Source organism: Sardina pilchardus, chromosome 17 (genome assembly GCF_963854185.1).
Source record: "Sardina pilchardus chromosome 17, fSarPil1.1, whole genome shotgun sequence".
NCBI classification, from domain to species: domain Eukaryota; kingdom Metazoa; phylum Chordata; class Actinopteri; order Clupeiformes; family Clupeidae; genus Sardina; species Sardina pilchardus.
Window position 1 is genome coordinate 19,282,888 of NC_085010.1, and position 22,500 is coordinate 19,305,387.

Here is a 22,500-nt window from a genome sequence, read left to right on the forward strand (position 1 = left end):
GTGCGCCGTGCGCGCTTGACTTTTGGACACAGCCCTTGTGTCCAGTACACTGCCCTACACTCCTGGAGCAGCCTGCTCATTCTGCAGCCTCATCGCCAGCCACAGCAGAGGTGTCCTTGAAGGGGGGTGGGAGGGTGGGGGGGGCATGATGCCAAGAGTGGGGAAAGGATGAGCGGGAGTAGCTTCAGTGTTCTCTCTCTCTCTCTCTCTCTCTCTCTCTCTCTCTCTCTCTCTCTCTCTCTCTCTCTCTCTCTCTCTCTCTCTCTCTCTCTCTCTCTCTCTCTCTCTCTCTCTCTCTCTCTCTCTCTCTCTCTCTCTCTCTCTCTCTCTCTCTCTCTCTCTCTCTCTCTCTCTCTCTCTCTCTCTCTCTCTCTCTCTCTCTCTCTCTCTCTCTCTCTCGGCCATTTCCCCCACCCACCAATCTCCCCATCCATCAAACTCCTCCTCCAACACTGCCATCCTTCACAACGGATTAGTGTGTGGGTCTGTGTGTGCGCGTGTGTATGGATATGTCTGTCACTGTGTGTGTGTGTGTGTGTCTTCCTATCACTCTCTCTCTGTCCGTGTGTGTGTATTCGGATGTGTGTGTGTGTGTGATCGTGTGTGTGTGTATTCGGATGTGTGTGTGTGCGAGAATGTGTGTGTGTTCGGATGTGTGTGTGTGTGTGTGTGTGTGTGTGTGTCTGATACTAAGGAGGGGGGCGAGTGCAGGACGTCATCATCAGCCTCCTTTTGAGGACTCTTTGAAGAGCGACGTGGCGCCTCCCTAAAGCTGCGCTCCCGCGGTGAGCCGCGCGGCACGTGGGTCCGGTGAGCCGGCGGCCAGACCAGACCAGACCAGACCGGACCGGACCGGACCGGATCAATCTCCCACGGGGGCTTTGTGCCGCCTAATAGCAGATGCGCTGCACACAACAAGCCCAGCTGGGCTGCATGGACCCTGGCGGCTTCCCTCGCACAACCGCAAACAGGATCGGAGGTCATTCCAATTACGGGAAATGAATGCACTCAACTCGCTCTGCGGAGTGGTTGACACCGGCAGCACAACGGTGGACGCTGCTGCTAGTGTTATGATCGTGACGTGCACAGCAGAGCATCGATTTTCCATTTGGAGTCTGATCTCTAGAGGATAACCCGATGCAATGTCAGTTGGATGTATCCAAGGAACACTTGAGGTATTCTGATTTCTGATCAACCAAGCAGTTGCATATTTGTTTTATAATAATAGGGGGACAACATTTCTTACTGTTGTACAAAAAGCAGTCCATCCCTTAAAAGTGAGACAGACCTGCAGTTGCATATTTGTTTTATAATAGGGGGAATTTTGGCCATTTTTCACACACTGAGGACGGCTTGACGCCGAAACGCGTTCGTTTTTTAGGCATGGTGCTACAATAAAGAATAAAAAGATAACGAACTAGTGAGTGCGGTTCTTTTGCACATTATAATAGGGGGACAACATTTCTTACTGTTGTACAAAAAGCAGTCCATCCCTTAAAAGTGAGACAGACCTTTGGCTCTAGTTTCACAGACACACGAGAGCGTTTGAACTGGTAAAGGGAATTTCAGTCCACACTGCTTAAGTTCGGCACCGATGATGACACTGCCTCTAAATTATTCCACACATTCAGTGTGACTTTGGGCTGAGGTAATCTTATCAGGGATAATGCTTCACATGTTCCCAGCTTCCCAAGACGTGTATTAGTCTTTGCATGTCGGAGGTGCAAATGAAGACAGCGCCAGTAGCTACAAATGAAGACACCACCAGTAGATGTCAGGCCTGTACTGTAAAGAGGGCTGGAATAAGGGGAAGCCATTTGTCTTGGTCTTCAGTAAGTCATAAAGGGTCTGTGTGTGTGTGTGTGTGTGTGTGTGTGTGTGTAGAGTGTGCAGAGGTATAATCTCCTACACAGTACGGTGGCTTACCTCAGCGAAGGCAGGAGATATGATGGTGGACAAGCTCGTAGATAGAGGCCTTTTGGGAACATTCTGTAGAGGAGGAGAGGAGAACAGAAAAACAAGGAGGGGGATAATAGAAATATTAAATGTTTATTCTTAAATAAAGCAATTATGCATCGGACTACATTTTTTTTATCTACATCATTCACTGTTTGACCTACTGTATGCATTCCATAGGTCATTTTCAAACAGTCATTAAATGTAAGATTCTGGAAGAATCAGATTTGACTGACTCTTATCTGACTCTTATCAACTCAAACTTCAGCATTTACTTACAAGGCAAATGCCTACAGAGCCACTACTCTGTCTGTCTATCCATCTCAATATCTATCTGTCCTTATCCATCTGTATATCTCAACATCTATCTGCCTCAACGTCTATTTCTCTAGCCATCCCTCTATCTAGCCATCCCTCTATCTATCTATCCATCCATCTATCTATCTATCCCTCTATCTATCAGAGCTTTTTCTCTCTCTCCCTCACCTCCTCCTCTGGAGCCCCGGCCAGGCTGGCTCCGTTCTGCAGCTTCTTGGGGTCCTTCTCTCGGATGGTGAAGATCCAGTCGTCGCTCCCAAAGCCACTGCCTCCTGACGCCTGGCCATCCTGCTCCCTGCACACACAACTACATGAGCATATGCACATACACACACACATACACACACATACATACATGAGTATATACACAAACACACACAAATAGCACATACACACACACATACATACATGAGTATATACACAAACACACACGCACAAATACAAGAGCACATACACACTTGATCACCGATGCACATACATATACACACGGTCGCACACACACATACTGTACACGTACACAAACATGATCACAGATGCACATACATATATACACAGTCACACACACATACATACACATACATTCACAAACAGGCATGCATGCTGCACACGCCCACAAAGTCCAGTACAAATGACCTTGCCAACTTGCCAAGTGTTGCAACTCAACAGCCTGATTTCTAGAGGAGCTGACAGCAGAATAGCTTTTAGTTCAGAACCTCTTCTCATGACCAAGTGAACTGACACTAAACAACAAGCAATAGCAGGAGAAAGACCCTTCTCACGTGATTTTAAAGAAACTCTGATTCGAGTCGGCTTGAACACGGCCACACACACACAGCCCTGTTTCATTGACTTGCAATGCACTGCATGTAATATATTGCAACACAGCATGCTAACAGATGGCATTAGAGACAGCCAGCCCAACACTAGCTCCTCTGCATGCTAACTTCAGTGGATGTCTGAACAGCACCGAGAACAGGCGTTTCTTGTCAAGGTAATTTTTTGATGTTTTAAAGAAGACAGGGGGGAAAAAAACTGGATTGGAGGAAGACGTACGAGTCGGACTCGTCCGAGCTGGACTCCTCTCTGGACTGCTCGGCCTTCCAGCGCTTGTATCGGTCAATCAGTTCAGTCAGGTACGAGGTCTTCTTCGCATGGCGAACGATCAGCTTATGCTTTAGAAGCTCTTTGGCTGTGGGCCTCTGCGAGAGAAATAGAGAGAGAGAAAGCAACAGAGACAGAGTGTGTGTGCATGAGAAAGAGAAAGCAACAATGTGTGTGTGTGTGTGTGTGTGTGAGTGAGAGAGAGAGCGAGCGATGGTTCGAATTAGAACTAGAACAGTTCAAATCATAGAGAAAGAAATTGGCCAGACACACACAGTTGACTTACACTACAAACCACAAAAGGTTTCCTATTCTGCATCTCCTCTACACAACCCCTGTGTCATGTCAAGTTGAGCGAGCGAATACATATGCATGCATTTATAAACTAACCTGAGCCTATTTCTATTTGTACGTCATCTGCGGCTCCACTTACGAAACTGGGCTCTTTGTTGAGGCAGGCCTCCACGAACTCCTTGAGGGGCTTGCTGTAGCTGCCCTCCAGCGTGGGGGGGTTGTTCTTTGGGATGAGGAACAGCACTTTCATGGGGTGCAGGTCCGAGTGCGGGGGCTCTCCTTTGGCCAGCTCGATGGCTGTGATGCCCAGGGACCAGATGTCTGCCTGGAGGCGCGCCACACACACACACACACACAAGAAGAGTGGTCAGTTAAAAGAGTCTGTGTGTCTGAGACTGAGTCTTTGTGTCTCTCTCACAGCGGAATAAAACTATGAATAGGCCTATGAGTATAATCACAAACAAATACAAAGTAGAACGGCCGGTATAAAAATAACTGGACACACACACACACACACACACACACACACACACACACACACACACACACACACACACACACACACACACACACACACACACACACACACACACACACACACACACACACACACACACACACACACACACACACACACACACACACACACCTTTGAGTCGTAGGCGGACTGCTTGATGACCTCGGGGGCCATCCAGAAGGGCGTGCCCACGAAGGTGTTCCTCTTGATCTGCGTGTCGGTCAGCTGCCCGGCCACGCCGAAGTCGGCCAGCTTGACCTCGCCCTGCTCGGACAGCAGCACGTTCGCCGCTACCATCACACAACACAGGAGGGGGGTCAGGCTCACTCACACAAAATAGACGGGGCAAGCCGTGCGGGCCAAAGGCTAATTACTATCACAAACACATTGGGTGCCTCTCATTTGATGTTTTATACACCCTCCCTTCCTTCCTCGATCCTCGTCCTCACTGATCTAGATAAAGAATGATGGGGCGGCAACAATGGGATAAGTATCAAGTGTTAGTTATAGATCAGTGGGAACGCCCCTCGAGGACCGAGCATCGAGGATCGAGGACAGTGTTTGAGAGCCACCCATAATCTAGAGGCCCTTCCTACTCTAGACGAGCTATAGGCTGCTGTAGGTTTCTTTTCTCTTCATAGTGTACTCCATTATGACCGCGGTAATGCAACAACGTGCATTACACAACATGCCAAATGTTTCATAGGCTCTTTAACTTGTGCATGTTTGATCACATTCATAAAAATGTGTCCATTTGCGGCATAAAACATTAATGTGCTTTAACGATCCCCTCACGATAATTATCTCTCGTGTGTTCAACATCGGGTCTTTGACTTCACGGTTGTTTGGCCATGCTGTAATGACTTTTTACACTTCATAAGTTAACCCCCGCAAATTATTGCACAAGACGCCAGCGCGCCAATGTTGTGACAACATGACTGGACAACATGTCATTTCAGATAAACCCTTTTGTTGGGCAACAAAATTCCGCATTTGGGGCGTAGAAGCGGTTCATTCCATCCGCCATCATAAAGTTACGCGAGAATACTGTTCATTGGGCACAATAAAAACGCATGAGAAAGGGCAAGAGGAACGTTTTTTCATACACTCATAAACCCAAGTGTTTGGTTGTTGCTAAGGGCACAGTTTCGTTTGATAACTCTGAGGGTGGACGACGTGCTGCTCTGTCTCTACTGTGCACTTAGTCTATTAGCGTTTCTTATGATTATGGTTTCTATATTATAGTGTTGTTTTGTTTCCATTAGGCCATTGATTAAATTGACATTGTTTTTATTATTGCTCATTATTCCTCAGTTATTGTTATTATAATTGATTGAATGACTTGTATATTTACTTTTCTCCTATTTAGACTTTGTCTTTGTCTGCTATGCAACCATAACCATACTAGCATGTACTGTGCAGATGGAGAGTGGAGTGCTGTTGTTTGTTATGTGAGTTATGAGCGAGAAATACTACGCAGTGGACCAACATATTTAACGGATTCAATGGAAACGGAGAGTGTTCAAGGCTACATGACAGTCGGACGCTCGGATGTTGTTAGGACAAGCTGTTAGCTGCCTCTCCTGAGAGAGAAAGACTAGGAGAAAGAGGGCACGTTGTGTATACGACGTCATGGCCCAAATGGGGAGAGCATTCTAATGGAGGTCTTGGCAGCTTTTTTGAATCTGTTGTTTTTCTGGCATCTGTTGTTGTCCTCTATACATCAAAAGGCTATGAAAACAAAATGGAGTCATTACAGTGAGGGAGGGATGATGGGAGGCTCCAAGAGGGTGTGGATCATTTCTATGAAAGCTTGTGTGTGTGTGTGTGTGTGTGTGTGTGAGTGTGAGTGAATGAGTGGGTGTGTGAGTTTTTATTGTGCATTTTTATGCACCATTGTGTGCGTGCCTGCGTGTGTGTGTGTGTGTGTGTGTGTCACCTTTGATATCTCTGTGTATCTTCTTCTCAGAATGTAGGTACTCCAGCCCCTTCAGGATTTCTCTGAGGATTGTGGCAATCTGTGTCTCATCCAGCAACCCTGGCTCCATCTGAAAACACACACACTTATTAGAGCTAAATCGCTATGCGCATACGTGTATGGGTGGTTGACGTTTTAGGCCGAAAAAAAGTTTTTGAAAAAAAAATCAGATATTATGCATGGAAATCACTTAGTTATGTTGTACTGACTCTCCCATTCCCAAAATATGTATGATCTTTTAGAATTTGTATTGGAATTCATATTTATTCACTAATGTCTTGTGTTAGTGACTAAAATTATCATATGGTGTGACATGAAAGTTATTGTGTGTAAAACTATGATGGGGTATATATTTTTTATGTGAGTCAGTGTATCATAATCTTCTATCTTTACTCAATCAAGATCTAGCATTTCCTTGTGGAAATGTATTATATTTTACAGTATATTTATTCATCAATACACAAAGTAAGGCATTTGTCCCAAATCTTACAATAAACTTCATATTAATTTGGACATATCTTGATACAAAAGAAATGAAATGCATACAATGTTTGCTGACCCTATTTCCTATCTGTTACATTCAGATTTGTATGATTTAGACTCCGAAAGCCTTTTTATTTTCATAATTTCTTGATGTTTCTTGATGTCACACCAAATGATATGGTGTCACACCATATGATAAATTACACCAAATAACAATCTGTTAATGCAAAAATGTGAATATATGCATTTCACAAACAATAAATCACAGTTTAAGACAAATATATCACATAAAGGATCACTGTTAAAAACTCAGAACTTTGTAAAACAGAATTCCACCAGATATTGTATAGCACTTGGGTAATAGGTGCCACATATTACATAATAAATGTTAACAAAATGTTAAATATGTTAAAATATGTATAACACTAAACTATTAATTAAACATATGTTTGAAAAAAACATTATTTATGTAGGAAAATACAGATTATATCATATAGTGTGACAAATAAATCATATGGTGTGACAGCAAAACCCCATCACACCATATGATATGGGGTCACTCCATATGAGGTTTCATGCACTTAGCAGAACAATGAGTCTTGAGGCTACATGCTAGGACCAAAATCATATGCTCACTTTAACATGGTAACATAGATGTAAAGGTAATTTTGACCAAAAAACTATTTACTTTTGAAATTTTCCTGAAAAATGGGTCACACCAAAAGACAGCGAAAAGTGGAACTGAGATAGGAGTGCTGGAAATACTTGATTTATTGAAAGAAATATGAGAGATAACTCAACACGTAAACTTTCAATGTCCTTCTGAGAAGTTATTATACTTCCTGAATGAGGAAGGACCCCCCTATCCCTAAAGGTCTCCACACAATTGCACATTTAAAAAACATAATTTAGGGTCACACCATATGATATTGATTTTTGGGACAAAATGTTTTTGTTTATGGCTTGTTCAAAAATATTATGCCTGGACTTTAAACACTACAGACTTACAAGTAGACATCTTTAGTATTCATTGTATTTAAGTAACGGGAAAATATATTAATTAGATTTTTTTTTATTCAAAATCAAACTTTATGAAATGGGCTCGGGACAGTCACGCCATATGAGCTTTTCCTGGTTTGGCTGAACATTTTGAGAAATAGGATTATGACTGGCATGAATGGTCCATATGTTCATATAAAGTAGGTTTTTCTGAACAATATAACCACATTTATTTGCAGATTAGACATTTCTTTACTTCAGTTTGACACTCTGGACCAAAAAAAGGCCATGTCATGTCAACCACCCGTATACACACACACAGACTCACATTCTTTCACAGCTTAACGTAAACAACACACACACACAGTAACACACACAGTAACACACACACACACACACACACACACACACACACTTCCCACATCCAGAAACATTACAATCCTCTTGACCTAAACATGCAAACAAGCACATACACACAACCAGCAAATATTCAGTAGCTGCATATCTCTAGGTCTTATGTGGGGATCACACCAACTGGTAGTGCTTGCTAATGTTGGCTATGGTTTGGCAGTGGTATGAATAAGTGACTCCCCTAGCATATATGCTAGTCACGTTGGAGCAGAGCTTTGGTCCGACTTGAACTAACAAGAAGTTCAACTTCCCGAGCATTACCGTAATTTCCTGACTATTAGCCGCGGCTTATATGTGCAGGCTGGGAGGCCCGTCAGGAGAGCGTTACAGTTATCGAGTCGCGAGATGACCACAGCCTTTATAATCATCTTTGGTCAAGGTTCACCCCAGGCAACCTGTGGGGTATACTACGAATCTCGATTAGTGGGTTAGGGAGGTATGTTGCGCTCAAAGCCAGGGTATGCTGTCATACGAAAGTGGATTTGTTTTAGCGTCGCTGTATCACCATGGTATCGTACCAATCTATTATCTTGAAAAACGAAGTTATCTCATGTGTGCTAATCTGTCAAAATTCGAACAGGTTCAGCCCCGCCTCTGCAAACATTTTGAATCTCGAAGGCGCTTTTAACTATGTTGCCCGTGAAAATATGTCACTACTATGGACGTGCATACCATGCAATATTTGATGACCATCGATTTTTTGATGTTATGGGTTAGACACTAAAAAAGACCACCCTAGATTTCTCTGCCGCTCATAAATGCGGAAGTAATCGTTGGTTAACCTAGGCTGTCTTGTGCGTCTCCACGTTTCCCGATTGGTCAAAGTCACCCCAACCACGAGAACGCGCACAGATCTGAGCTGAAAGCCTAGATGGACAAATTCATCCTTGAGTGAGTTTCGTAGTACCACTCAACTCTGATTGCGACTTTCGTTTTTAGCAATCCAGGTTATCTAAAGAAAACCTGGTTATGTTCAACGAGATTCGTAGTATACCCCACTGGTAGACTTTCACTAGACAGTACCTCTTTTTACATTTTAAAGTCCTCAACTCTGACCAACGAATGTTGATGTTAACATTCAACAGCCAAAGAACCATCTTTAAGAATTGAGGTCATTTTTCATGTACTGTAACTCCTGCTCATCCAGTCCCGTCCTGTCCCGTCCTGTCGGCTGAAACACTATTCTGCGCCGGTATGCTCTCTCTAGGCAGAGCACCAGGAGAAGTTGATGACGTTTTTATATTGATAGATAAGATACTCTTATCTGCTATTAATTCTTTACTAATCATTTATTAAGTGTATATTTCATAGATTGACAAGTTTGGGATTAATACTTTGTGTACTTATTGCTAATAATGTGGTGCTATTTCAAACTCCCTCAGTTTGACTGGTTTAACAAATGCTAACTCAATTAGCATTAATTAATTAAACAATAAAATCTATCAATCTATCAATCTATCTACCTATCTATCTGTGTGCGTCTGTGTGCCTACGTGTGCATGTGTCAAGGTCACAGCTCTTTGGCCGTGTTGCGTGTGCCAAGACGTCACGTACCAAGTCCAGGGCAGAGCCACCACCCAGGTACTCCATGATGATCCATAGCTTTGTGTCCTGGAACGGGAAGAAGAGAGGAGGAAAGGATGAGTGGAAGGGAGGACAAAAAAAGAAAAGAGGAAGAAGTATGGGTGACACTTTATTTGGAGAGTACGCTCACAAACTGTCTGCAACTGCTCAGATTATTAACAAACTATCGGTTGACACTCTGCTAGAAGGTTAAGCTTAGAGGTTGAGCTCGGTTAAGGTGATAACCAAAGGTGCTTTGAATCTTTACAGATGACCTTTAAGTCTCTGTGGGCGGACTATCCAGGTCAAAAGTCACATTCAGCAGTCATCTAGCTAGCTGCCCGTTCCGTGAATGCATTGTAACAAAAACCTGGTCTCTGTAGGCCCAGGCTCGGAAAACTGTCCCCCAAACAGAAACGAAACCCTCGGTGCATTTTTTTGGGGGAATACCGTATTTTGTTTGGTCCTTGGTTAAAATATTTATATATCTATCTTTACAATTATTCATTTAGCAGACACTTTTATTTACAGCTTTTCAGACTACTGCATGCTCGCCCAGCTCCTAACCAACGCCCAAAATATAATGTACGTTGTTTTGGAAAATAGTGTCTGCTAATAAATTGAAATATAAACATAAATATAAAACAAACTCGACTTCCAGTGCAATCGCTGACAGCACCTTTAAATGTTACTGAAGTATGGCACTGGTTGGAGATATAGGGGAGGATGCGGTTTTGCTGTTTGCTATGACTTGACTTGACGCTTTGACATGGAGAAGAGATTAAAAAAATTAAAAAAAAACCACAAACATTTTTTATTTCTGGAGAGGGCTGTGGTGTGGGTGTTTGAGCTACTTCTAATCCAAGTTTAATTTGGGATTAACTGCAGTCGAGAGGGTGGGAAACCGAAAATCGGGTTACATACTTCCTCACTCACATGACGCGCTTAAAAGAGGCAGCATGTGTGTGTGTGTGAGTGGTTTACTTGGAAATTCTTTCCAAAACAGGCTACCACATGAAAATAGACTCTCCAGATACTCTAATATTTCCACCATAGTTGCACTCTCTCTCTCTCTCTTCATCCCCCTCTCTCAGACTGCCATAGCCCCGTAAGGACCATAGCCCCACTGCCTGCTCTCTCTCTCCCTCTCTCCCCCTCTCTCTCCCTCTCCGATCCAAATGAATGATTCATTCTCTGACCTGCATACAGTGGAGCAGTCATAGCAGACCCCCCACCAGCTAGCACCGGGGGCCCCTACAGCTACAGCAGCCAGCAGCCACAGCACGCTGATGCAACCCATACTTACACTAACACACTCATACTTGTGCTCACACACACACACACACACACACACACACACACACACACACACACACACACACACACACACACACACACACACACACACACACACACACACACACACACACACACACACACACACACACACACACACACACACACACACACACACACACACACACACACACACACACACACACACACAAAAGAACAAACCATCTCAGCAGTTAATTTCATAACCAACATATTTCTATTCAATACTCCTAACAACATCCCAGCAGCAGCCATACACACATACCATATCACAGCCAGCTCTCTTCTCCTTTTAGACACATGCTACGATGCATCCCAATATTCAGCTAATAACAACATGACACGTGTGTGTACTTGTGTGTTTTTACTATTAAACGTGGTATGTATTTATTGTTACAAAAGGAGGACAGACTTCCTTGGTCTTACCACAAGCAACAGTAACCATAGTAACACCTGCCAGCCCCTGACCACAACCGACGCTTAATTAGAAAGGAAATCATAAAGAAAAACAGATTGCAGGAACTCACTCACTCACTCACGCCACTCAGTCTGCAGTCTCACCTCCTTATAACAGATCAGTTTAGTTCAAACACATAAACCCTATGGCTGCTGGCAGAGACAAAACAGCTGAGGCCCAGACGAAAACAAACAAACAAACAAACAAACAAAACAACAAACAAACAAATCAACAGGCGAGAAAAGCACAGATCAGGGATCAATCTGCCTTTGCTCTTAACCACAGCTGTGTTCTCACGTACAGACTAAGTCCAGATCAGAACGTTCACTATATGAACGGAATGCATGGACTAAACCACTACAAGCATGCAGGTTAACAAAGATTACTCATGTCTGTATGTATGTGTCTATACGTATGTGCATGTCTATGTATATGTTTGTGCCTGTGTTTAAGCTTCTCTGAAATGGACAAGTGTGTGTGTGTGTGTGTGTCTGTGAGTGAGTTAATGTGTGTGTGCATGTGTGTACGTACGTGCATGTCACGCATGTGTGTGTGTGTGTGTGTGTGTGTGTGTGCATGTGTGTACGTACGTACGTGCATGTCTATGCATGTGTGTGTGTGTGTCTGTTTAAGCTTCTCTGAAATGGAGAAATGTGTGTGTGCGTGTCTGTGTGAGTGTGTCTGAATGAGAGAATGTGTGTGTGTGCGTGTGCGCTTTTGTGTGCGTGTGTGTGTGCTTTTGTGTGCGCGTGTGTGTGGTGTTGGTGGGACTGCACCAGACGGTGTTGTGCTCGTCCCTGCGGTCGCAGTGAAGAGAGAGCTGAAGAGTGAGCACCCTTTTCTAAACCTCTGGGGCAGCAGGAAGTCCCACGCCGCCAACAGATCTGCACAATCTATTTCCATCACTGGGTGTGTGTGTGTGTGTGTGTGTGTGTGTGTGTCTATGCACAGAGATGTGTGAGACAATCCTGGACAAACGCAACATGTCTGTCCATCAGAACTATTTCTATAGTTGGTTCAAGGTGAAAACATTGGTGTAAGCCCACGCCAAGTGACAACAAAATGCAAGCATTTATAATGATGCAATAATTTTGGACAATCCCCTCCCAGAATTGGCATATGTTGTCGCTGCCAAGTATTAGGGTTAGCTTTCGATATCTTTTCCTCCCTTCATGTTTTGTTGGGGGTTGGGCAACACTGTACTGTACCTAACTAGACCATTGGAATAACTGGAAGTAAACTTCAGACTCAGGGCACTGTGTGTGTGTGTGTGTGAGTGTGAGTGTGTGTGTGTGTGTGTGTGCACGTGCACAAAGCTTTGATATCTGATACGGCTTTATCTAGTACGATTTGTGCTTGGTGCTGCTGCCTGTTGGAGAAATGTATTACATGGATGTACCTTGGGCGGAAAAGAACAAAGTACAGAGCGAGAGAGCGAGAGAGAGAGAGAGAGAGAGAGAGAGAATTAGAGGTGATGTAGAGGTGATGCTATCTCATATCCAGAGGAAATGCAGAAAGTGGAAAGTGTGGAAAGTGTGTGTGTGTGTGTGTGTGTGTGTGTGTGTGTGTGTGTGTGTGTGTGTGTGTGTGTGTGAGAGAGAGGGCGAGAGATCCTACTCTGTGGTATGTCGCCGGTCATTATGTGTGAGTCAGTAAGATGGAGAGTAAGGCCTGACAGGTGTCAGAGACAGCAGTCTTCACACATTAATTTCATTTCAAATATTCAGGCCTCCCTTAAAATAGCACATTGCAGCACTCCGCACAACAGTCAGGGACCCAAGGCATTTAGCATCCTCCATCTACGATTTGAGATATATGGGGAAACAAAATAAGTGAATGGGGGGGAACGCTTAAAATAGCACATCTACTGTAAGTGTTCTACCATGCAGGGACTGAAAGTATTTAGTAATAAAGTAAGACTTATTACTAAATGTCAATAAGATGACTCAAAACAATTCTGGGAGACTGGGAGACTGTCTGGGAGACAGCTAACTCCGGACGGGGGGATATCAACACACACAAAACAAGAAATGAATTCGGTAAGAAACCATTCGTGTTGTGCTTCTTAGTGCACTTGGAGGCCATGGGATCATGGAGGTGTGATGGCTAGGGACGGCTCGGGCTCACTCACTTTCAGGTAGGAGCCGTAGTATTTGGTGACGAAGGGGCTGTCGCACTGGCTGAGCACGGTGATCTCCTGCTGGATGTCCTCGATCTCGTCCTCGGCCTCCTCCAGGTCGATGATCTTGATGGCCACCACCTTCTGGGTGCGATTGTCGATGCCTTTGAAGACCTCGCCGAAGGAGCCCTTGCCGATGCGCTCCAGCTTGGTGAAGTACTCCTCAGGGTCGGCCCTCAGACTCTACAGATGAGAGGGAGAGGGAGAGAGAGAGAGAGAGAGAGAGAGAGAGAGAGAGAGAGAGAGAGAGAGAGAGAGAGAGAGAGAGAGAGAGAGAGAGAGGGAGGGAGGGTTAACACTACTTCCCAATATTAAGATATATAAACACTGAAAAGCAAAAAGATTTATGTATCACATCCTAAAAAATTGAGACAAGACGATAGTCTAGACCCAGAGAAAGGGAGGCAGAAAGAAAGAAAGAAAGAGAAGGAGGGGAGCAGGAGTGAGGGAGAGAAAGACAGAGGGAAAGAGAGGGAGAGCGAGGAAGAGAATATGCGAGAGAGAGAGAGAGAGATGATGGAGTACCTCACAGCATCAAATAATGAGCTACAATGTCACAACATGTGGGAACAGATGACCCTCACAGAGAGAGAGAGAGAGAGAGAGAGAGAGAGAGAGAGAGACTTTCATCCCAGAGTCAACACACACCATCACATCCATGATACAAGATCATCCAAACAATATCACACAGGTACAATTAAGGTGCTGGCTACTACTCCTACAGAGGCGAAAACGCTGCTGACAGAAAGTCTTGTCTTGTGGACTGAACTACAAGCTGGTAAATTCCTGTCCTCAAAAGCGGTCTGTTAATTACAACCATATTTTCTCTGATACAAACATTACAAAACACAGGATTGTTTATGAATGTTTTTTTTTTTTTTTTTCAAAGAAAAACACAGAGCTATTTTCAGGAGATGACTGTATGGACAAGAGAGCGGGTCTGTAGACAGCAGCACATCTGGAGAGGCTACAGTGTGTTGTCGCTAGCAGCACTCCGGCCATTGACCCCTGCGGAACTCCCTCTGGGGATTTCAGAGAAGATGTGGAGGAGAGTGGACTGGCTATCCAATGCTCTGCATAAGCCGACGTTTGTACACACACACACACACGCACGCACGCACGCACGCACGCACGCACACACCGCTCTTTTTCCCGACTCACATACGCTAATTCAAACACACAGCTTCACGCACGCTACACATTCTTTTGCAGCTCAGACACAGGCTAATTCAAACACCATCTGAAATGTTTTCAGGTTGGTGTCAAACTCCTCAGCTTAAGCCTTCACTTGATTCGCAATTCTACTTCAATTTTAAGGACCCGACGCTTGGATGAACTCCTGGTCTGTGGCTAATGGGTATATGACCCCACCTCTCCCTCTGCCTGCATTCATGTCATCTATACCATACACCATCATTAGCTAGCAGCGTTTCCCAGATGCTTTTAGCCAAAGTGGCTTACGGGTAAAGTGGAGGCATATATTTCATCAACACTGGTGCATCATGGGAGTTGACCCCATGATCTCAACACTGCAGGGCCACGCTCGACCAGCTGGCCTGGTAGCTCCGTGGCAATATCTAGCACTCTACTAGCCCAAGAGAGTTGTGGGAAAGCTAGGCTAAACTTCCTTTTCAAACATGGCACATCCCAGGAGTGGGACTGCAATCAAAGACTCGACAGAGAAAGAGAGAGAGAGTGATTGAGAGAGACAGAGAGAGAGAGAATGAGTGAGTGAGTGAGAGACCGGGGGGGTAAAGAATGGGCCAAAACTTGAGATAAGACACCAGGGAGAAAAGGATGTAGCTCAGCGAATGTGATGCAACCAGCTCTAATTTCTCACACTGATAATTCAAAGCCTCGGGAACGTGAGGTGGAATTTCAAGCTCACAACAATTCTTTTGGAGATGAACGATAGCCAAACGTGCCTGCAGTGCAGAGATCCACTCCATAAATAAATCCCACTGCAGTTCAATGGCCTCGAGGTGGAAGGAAGCTACTCTATAATATTACACTATTAAAGCAAGATGAAAAGCCCAAGCCAGCCATGCTGTTTGGATTTACCTTCCCCCACAAAAAAACGCAAACGGTCTTTGAGAGTGTGAATATGCGAGGCTGCTTCAAGACAAGAATTCTTAACAAACCGTTTAGGGTACAGAGACTATATATATATAAAAAACAAAAACCCAATGCAGCCACCATCTGTATCTCTACTTCTGGAGGATGTCAGATTAACAGTCTGTGTCACTAATATCTCACGTCATGGTTAATACACAGACTAGAATGAGGAAATGTACGTAGAAATCTGCAGTGTGTGTGTGTGTGTGTTGAGAAGTCCTATGTGACGGATGGGGTGCGGCTACAGAGTCTATAGGGGCCTGATTGCCAATCTCTGGCCTGTCAACTAGAGATGAACTGACCTATCTCTCACACACACACACACACACAGTCCCTCTCACACTCTCCCTCTCTCTCCCTCTCTCACACACGATAGCTCTGTCTCTCTGTCAAACACACACACACACACGAGAGAGAGAAAGAAAGAAAGAAAGAGAGGAGAGAGAAAGAGAGAGAGAGAGAGAAGGGAGAGAGAAAGAGAAAAAGAGAAAGAGGCCAGAGCCCATGAATATTTCACTTAAGGAGATTTATTATGGCCTGTCCCCTTCCTCCAGCCATCAGACTAACTCCAAAGCCCAGTCCTTTAGGCCCTTCATATAACGCTCCATGCACACTCAAGGTGAGGTCTGACCTCTCATGCACTGAGCCCAATGGGGTCTGACAGGTGTAACAATCAAACTCATTCCACCAGAGGCCCGTTCTGATAGGGATGAGTTGGATGGATGTGTGTGTGTGTGTGTGTGTGTGTGTGTGTGTTTCAGATCATGTGAGCCACATGAGACATGAGGTCTAATGGGTGGAGAAGGACTTGCATAAACGCACCAACAGAGAGTGTACGTGTACACACACACATACAGAGAGAGAGAGAGAGAGCGAGAGAAAGAAAGAGAGAGAGAGAGAAAGAGAGAGAGAGGGAGGGAGGAAAAAAACACATCAGTGTGTGTGCACTGTGTGCAGGAAGTGACTCAATCCAATTCCTAAAAAAAGAAATGTCAAACTGCAGTCACGTCCGCTGGAGGCTGTGTTGAAAGCCATTCTGCCCACTTTGTGCTGGATACGCAAGTGACCCCTCTGGGGGAGTTGAGAGACAGGTGTACTGCGAGCAGGCCAAATGGAATGACTTTGATCAGCACTTCAGATCTTATGCGATCAGAGCTCCTGACTAGACAGTCCAGAGGCTGAGCCAAGGTGCTGTGACCTGACCTGAGCTGACCGGAGTCCTGTGGACTGCGGCTCTGCAGAGGCTTACTTGCTATTCCATGTGTAGCAGTGGATCAGTGTCATATCGTCAAAGACACATCTGAATCTGGCCGCTAACAAGGCTGCTAAGTCACTGCGTGCTGAAGCAAAGCAAATCAGCCTAGTGCATGATTAGCACATGATGGGTTGATTAGCATCAAGTCCTTGCCTATGACTTTTAACGCTGCATTATCGGAAACAGACCTATACAGTCAGAATTGTACTCGACTACCATTGATTTGGTTGCCATCTCTGAATCTACCGTGTCAACGGCACAATGAGAGCACCTCCATTGGGATCAGACTCATGAGAGAATCCTTCGGGGGGGTTCCCCTGAATTCCCAATGAAAAATTCACAAAGTGAATCATCCTACTCTGAAGAGCAGTTTTCTATCTGTTCAACTTGAAGTGTGAAAAGCAAAGAGGAGGAATGCACACTGCATGCCCAAGCAGAGGTGCTGGCAAAGAGATGATCGGGAACATGAACAAGGACATGGGTAGCCACACACTCTGATCTCTCATCAGTTCCTTATTCAACGTTGCTGTATCGGCAAACCGCCTTTCTTGAATAAATAACTTGAAAAAGAGGTCAACAGCAGAGGTGTGACCGTCTCCCGAGTCTTTTCAAGGGACGTGTCTGACCACGAAGGTGCCGCAGCTGTGGCCACAGTGGGTCCATCTCTTGACACAGTTAGCACTTCCCTCGTCGGCCGCCCCGGAGCCATCACCCGTCACAAGGCAGCGGCGTGAACTGGGAGACGCGACCGAGTGACCCAGTTTCCTTATGGCGCCGCTGGATGGATGGATGCATCTAAATGCATGCCTCGCTTTTCTAACCCACCGCCGCTGCGCTCTTTCTCTTTCTCGCGTCCTCCTCCTCCTCCTCCCCCAACGCCCATACGGCTCTCACGCTTCCTTACGCACCGCTCGTTCTCTCCCCCCCATGTCTGCACTCTCTCCGGGACAGACGGAGGAGCGAGAGAGGCTGTCTGCTCTGTGGAAATCAAAAGGGTTGACCTAACACGGCTCCAACATGCAGCCTATTACGCGCGACTATGGTTGGTGTGTGGGTTTTCTGCTCCAGTGGGCAAAGAGCAGACTTCACTACTAGGTCACAGCCTATGGAGTGGCTGCTCTACAAGAAAGGCTAATTCGCTGCTGCTGCTGATGCTGCTGCTGTTGTTGTTGTTGTTGTTGCTGCTGCTGCTGCTGCCCGAAGTGATGCTGTTTGTGCAAATACAGCGCTAGCTCATAGAAGATTCCAGCATCCAAACACCCTTCTCTATATAGATAGAAACCATATCCATTTCCAATGGAAACCTCCACTCCACCTCCACCACTTGCATAATAACACACATGCTCAAGATACACGTCAAACCCCATTATTTGTGTGTACCAACACAACCCAGGAAGTAAGTAATTCCCCCGTGTAGGAGCTGTCCATGTAAAAAAAAAAAAACAGCTCCACGACGTTCTGACCTCAACAAAATCCTAATCAAAACATATTGCTTGCTAGCCGAGGTCGCTAATGCAATATGCGGAGGACATGCCGGGTCTTGCGGAGCTGGTTTGTGTGAATTGAAGAGCTCTCATGGCGAAGACCCGAGATGAGAAGCTTGTTAGCGGCTAATTGGGTTGGATGGCGGGGATGTCTGCAGAGAGAAAGAGAGAGAGAGAGAGCGAGCATGCAGACCTGCACACTCAGCTCCCGTGGGGTAAATCTCCTTAATGACACCCTGAAGAATCAATACGACTAGATGGGAGAGGCAAAGTGCTGTAGTCTATTGGGGTCGTTCTTCTTGCGTATATCAAGATGGATATCACACGGCGGGGGAAAACTCTTTGGTGGACTGGAATAAAATGAGTGAATGAATCTGAATGAACGAAATGTGAATGTGTTTCCAAGACTCAAGATATCTGCTGACCACATCTGAGTGACCACTAATGACCATTCAGTGACATCTGAAAGTTTAAACTCACCGTCACATTAACAGCACACCAATAGGGAGCACCGGTCACAACATAGGTATTTGTGCCTTTTGATGTCTACTGCCGTATGGAGTGGGAACTGCCGTACAGAGCCTCGGAGAGCTGAAAACTCATTAGATCCTGGGCTAGTCTGCTGATGTTTGCGTCCCGATGTTAAACCTCGGCTCGCTGGAGAATTAAGCGGTCGCCAAAGCCCTTTCTGCTCTGCGCTGCGCTGCGCAGCACAGGGCCGCGCCAGCTTGGCCGACCCCCAGCACGGTGCAACGCAACGCCTCTTTCCAGGCATGGCTCAGCTCCCTCTCTACCCTGGCCTGAGCTTTCACGCCCAAAGTATTTAAATCCTCGGCAACAGGAGGATGCACGTGCATGCACAATGCACACACACGCACGCACGCACGCACGCACGCACGCACGTACGTACACGAACACAAAATGCACTAGTTCAGATTCTCCAATCCAAACCACAAGCACACGGTCATCTGGGAGAGGTCACCAAACCAGGCTTTTGACAGAGTCAGTCAGTCAGTCACACAAGGGAGATCAGCTGTGACTAACTGCTGCTGATAGTCCTTCTGGAGAAAGGGTCACTCTAGGGTATCTTCTCATCCCATGGTGACTGATAAGGTTTTCATGTCCTGAATTAGGCAATATGGCAGATGGGGCCATAAAGAGGGACTGACTGATGCCAAGTGGAAAATTGACACTAATCTACAGATGCATAGAGAGGGCAAACCCAGATCAAATGAGTAGGCCTATACACTTCACGAGTATATTAACATACTGAAGAACATAAATTACTCTGTAGAAAGAATAGGTCTGATAGGTCATTTCCACCACAAAAGGCTTACATGTCAATGGAAAGCTGGATCAATGGTAATAAACAGAAACCTTATACGGTGCAAGAAGGGGGTGGGGAACATTTTTGCTCTTTGACTAAAGACTTGGGGAAAGAGTAATAGAGAGAAGTATACAATGTATCCAAGCATCTGCACATAGACTTAGACACTCTGCTATTTTAAAATCAGTGTAGGCCTACATGCTTCCTCGGTCAGTTTATCTAAAAAAAAAAAAAAAAAAGGGTTCATCCCAGAATGATTTACTTCAGTCAAAAACATCTAGATCAGACTAGTGAAAGAGGAAGGATATCTCCTCTTCTTAACTTTTCTGTAGCAAACTTGCTTGAAAAGAGTCCTAGTTTCTCACTCAGCTGGCACAGCAAGAGCTGCGGGACAAGGCTACTCATTAGGGGATGCTGTCTGTAACGAACATGCCTGGGCAACTGAGGATACCCCTGAACAACTGAGGATACCTCTAGAATCCATGGAGTGGGGAGATAGTGGGGAGTAGCCGTGGTAGCTAGCAAATGTCATCTAATATGTGAATTCTTTATGAGACCTATGCATTTTGTTAATTGAATACAGTCTACAATTGCGATTTCGTTGCAACAATATGGGAATATGTCGACGACTTCGGAAATAACCAAGGTTATTCAATGCCACAGTCTTTCAGTGGTCTGTTTACCTTTCATAAAATGCATAGGCTAGGCTACTGATTTTGTAGAAATAAGTGAACATTACTGAATGCATTGGTTGTGTTCACAGGATGTTCAACTCTTTTTTTGCACTTCCTACTGACATAGCCTGTGCATGTCATATAGAGACTTCAAAGACAGTAAATCACATGATATTCACATTATCCCAAATAAATCCCATACAGGACAAAATCACATTACGAAGCACTTCACAAAAAATGTGATGTAGCTTGCTAGGCGTGCTGTCTTACCTGCATCCCCGGCAAACTGCCTTGAACCGGGGAGTGAGCCATGATGCCAAGCAACTTTAATAACTGCGAACGTTTGCTTGGAACCACTTAGTACACGAGAGAGAACAATTCCAAAGAACTTCGAGATCCGCAAATGTCCGTGTTGTGAGTACGAATGGTCCGTAGCAAACTTAGCTAACGTTAGTCAGCGCTGTTTATAAACATCCACCTGGTCCGAACTCCGGTAGTCAGCAAAATGCCTCATCGGAGCACTGCACTTCGGGCTTCTTTCCTGTGCTAACCATGCAAACAAACTTGTTTTAAGCCCAGTCCGAACAACATATACTGAGATTCTATCTGTTCAAATTATCAACACCAGACGTCGTTTTCCCGATGCAAGCATGTATCTGCAACAGACCGTCCTTTTGTCCGCACTCATAATCTTTTTACAAGTGCATTGGCTTTACCAACGTAGCTAGCTTACAACATTAGCTAGCTAGCTACGTCCGCTAGGGAGCTATGTTTGGAAGCTAGCAAGATAGCTAGCTGGCAAGCTAAATTGTCAGCAGAGTTGCTTGGCTGTGATCCTTGCGCCAAAGGATTTCCCCAACAGAACACAGTAGGTTACCGGGAACATTTGCACCGCGACTCGCCTCCGCTCTCTGGCCAAAATGGATTTAGTTGGCCTGCACTCTGTGACTACACGATCGTAAGCTTCTCAAACAAGCGTACTGCCATTGGTCGCAACTAATAAGAATGTGTTGTCATCCTCATTTCGCTGCCTTGCTCTCCGCCATCTTGTCAACGCTGTCACTCGGGCATCAGGGCGGATCCGGACGCGGTATGGCACGCCTCGCACTGCAGGGGGAGCAACTGGTTCAGAAAACGGGGAGGAAGATTCTAGTGAATCCCACTTGCTAATGAGGCTAGGGATGCTCCCTTCTGTTTTTCCTCAATTGCTCAACACCTTTGTCCATCAGCATCATGTTTTCAAAACTGAACACAGAACACTGGCCCCAAGACATTTTGTTTGCAAAATGCTGTAGGCTAGGCCTATACTCACAAATGGAAACATGCAACTAAGGGAAATATTTCCTTAACAACTTATTGTCAGGTTTATTTCAATTACACAATGGATAAGAAGAACAGTAAATTAAATTCAGTCTACTTTGATGTTGATATTGTGCCTATGGCATATGACTGGAAAAAACGTAATCGGACCCACAGAGGGTGATGTAGGCCAGAGGTTCTCAAACTTTTTGGGACGAAGGCTCAAAAGGTCAAACAATGACAAAGGCACACCGACTTATGGTTACTGATTATAAATCATGCACACATTATTATCCTACATCAGGGGTGTTCGTTTTTATGCCCATATTTTTTCTATTCTGAATCCTGATGAGCTGAGACCGCAGCGATAGGCATACGGTATGCTCACATGATGCTGACTGGTTTTTCATACCGCTCTTAATACACAACTTCATATCAAGGACACATATATTCATATCAAGGACAACCTCGTATCCTATGCCAATGACCCACACCTGTGCGCACCTGGGCTCCAGAGAGAGGGTCGTTACAGACAGACTGTTACCGACATAGACACCAGGGTCGTGACAGACAGTTAAATCTCAAACACAGGCTGGATGAGATTAAGAATATTCAAGCCAACATATGAGCCAAGATATGACCTCAGTTCAAATTAATGAGTGGTGGTCTACTGAGCTTGAGAAAAAGATTCGCTGCACAATCTGAGACGTATTTGCATACTGTTATCATGGACCCTTTTGTTGCACTAACCTCAC

The 22,500-nt window shown here is 45.0% G+C and overlaps 1 protein-coding gene across 2 annotated transcripts in view; it reads right to left on the reverse strand.

Annotated features, from left to right (window-relative positions):
- The window catches only part of stk24b (serine/threonine kinase 24b (STE20 homolog, yeast)), a 24,157-nt gene extending 2,632 nt beyond the window's left edge, over window positions 1-21,525 (reverse strand). The window contains exons 1-9 of one of the 2 annotated variants that reach the window (XM_062517970.1): window positions 20,717-21,525; window positions 13,544-13,774; window positions 9,612-9,668; window positions 6,126-6,234; window positions 4,319-4,476; window positions 3,809-3,994; window positions 3,328-3,473; window positions 2,443-2,581; window positions 1,927-1,989 (exon numbers count right to left, since the gene is read on the reverse strand). In XM_062517970.1, the coding sequence (XP_062373954.1) occupies window positions 1,927-1,989; window positions 2,443-2,581; window positions 3,328-3,473; window positions 3,809-3,994; window positions 4,319-4,476; window positions 6,126-6,234; window positions 9,612-9,668; window positions 13,544-13,774; window positions 20,717-20,758 (1,131 nt within the window). In that variant the 5' untranslated portion in view covers window positions 20,759-21,525. The remainder of the gene's footprint in view (window positions 1-1,926; window positions 1,990-2,442; window positions 2,582-3,327; window positions 3,474-3,808; window positions 3,995-4,318; window positions 4,477-6,125; window positions 6,235-9,611; window positions 9,669-13,543; window positions 13,775-20,716) is intronic. The other variant, XM_062517971.1, reaches the window with a different exon arrangement.
- Window positions 21,526-22,500: the final 975 nt, after the last annotated feature.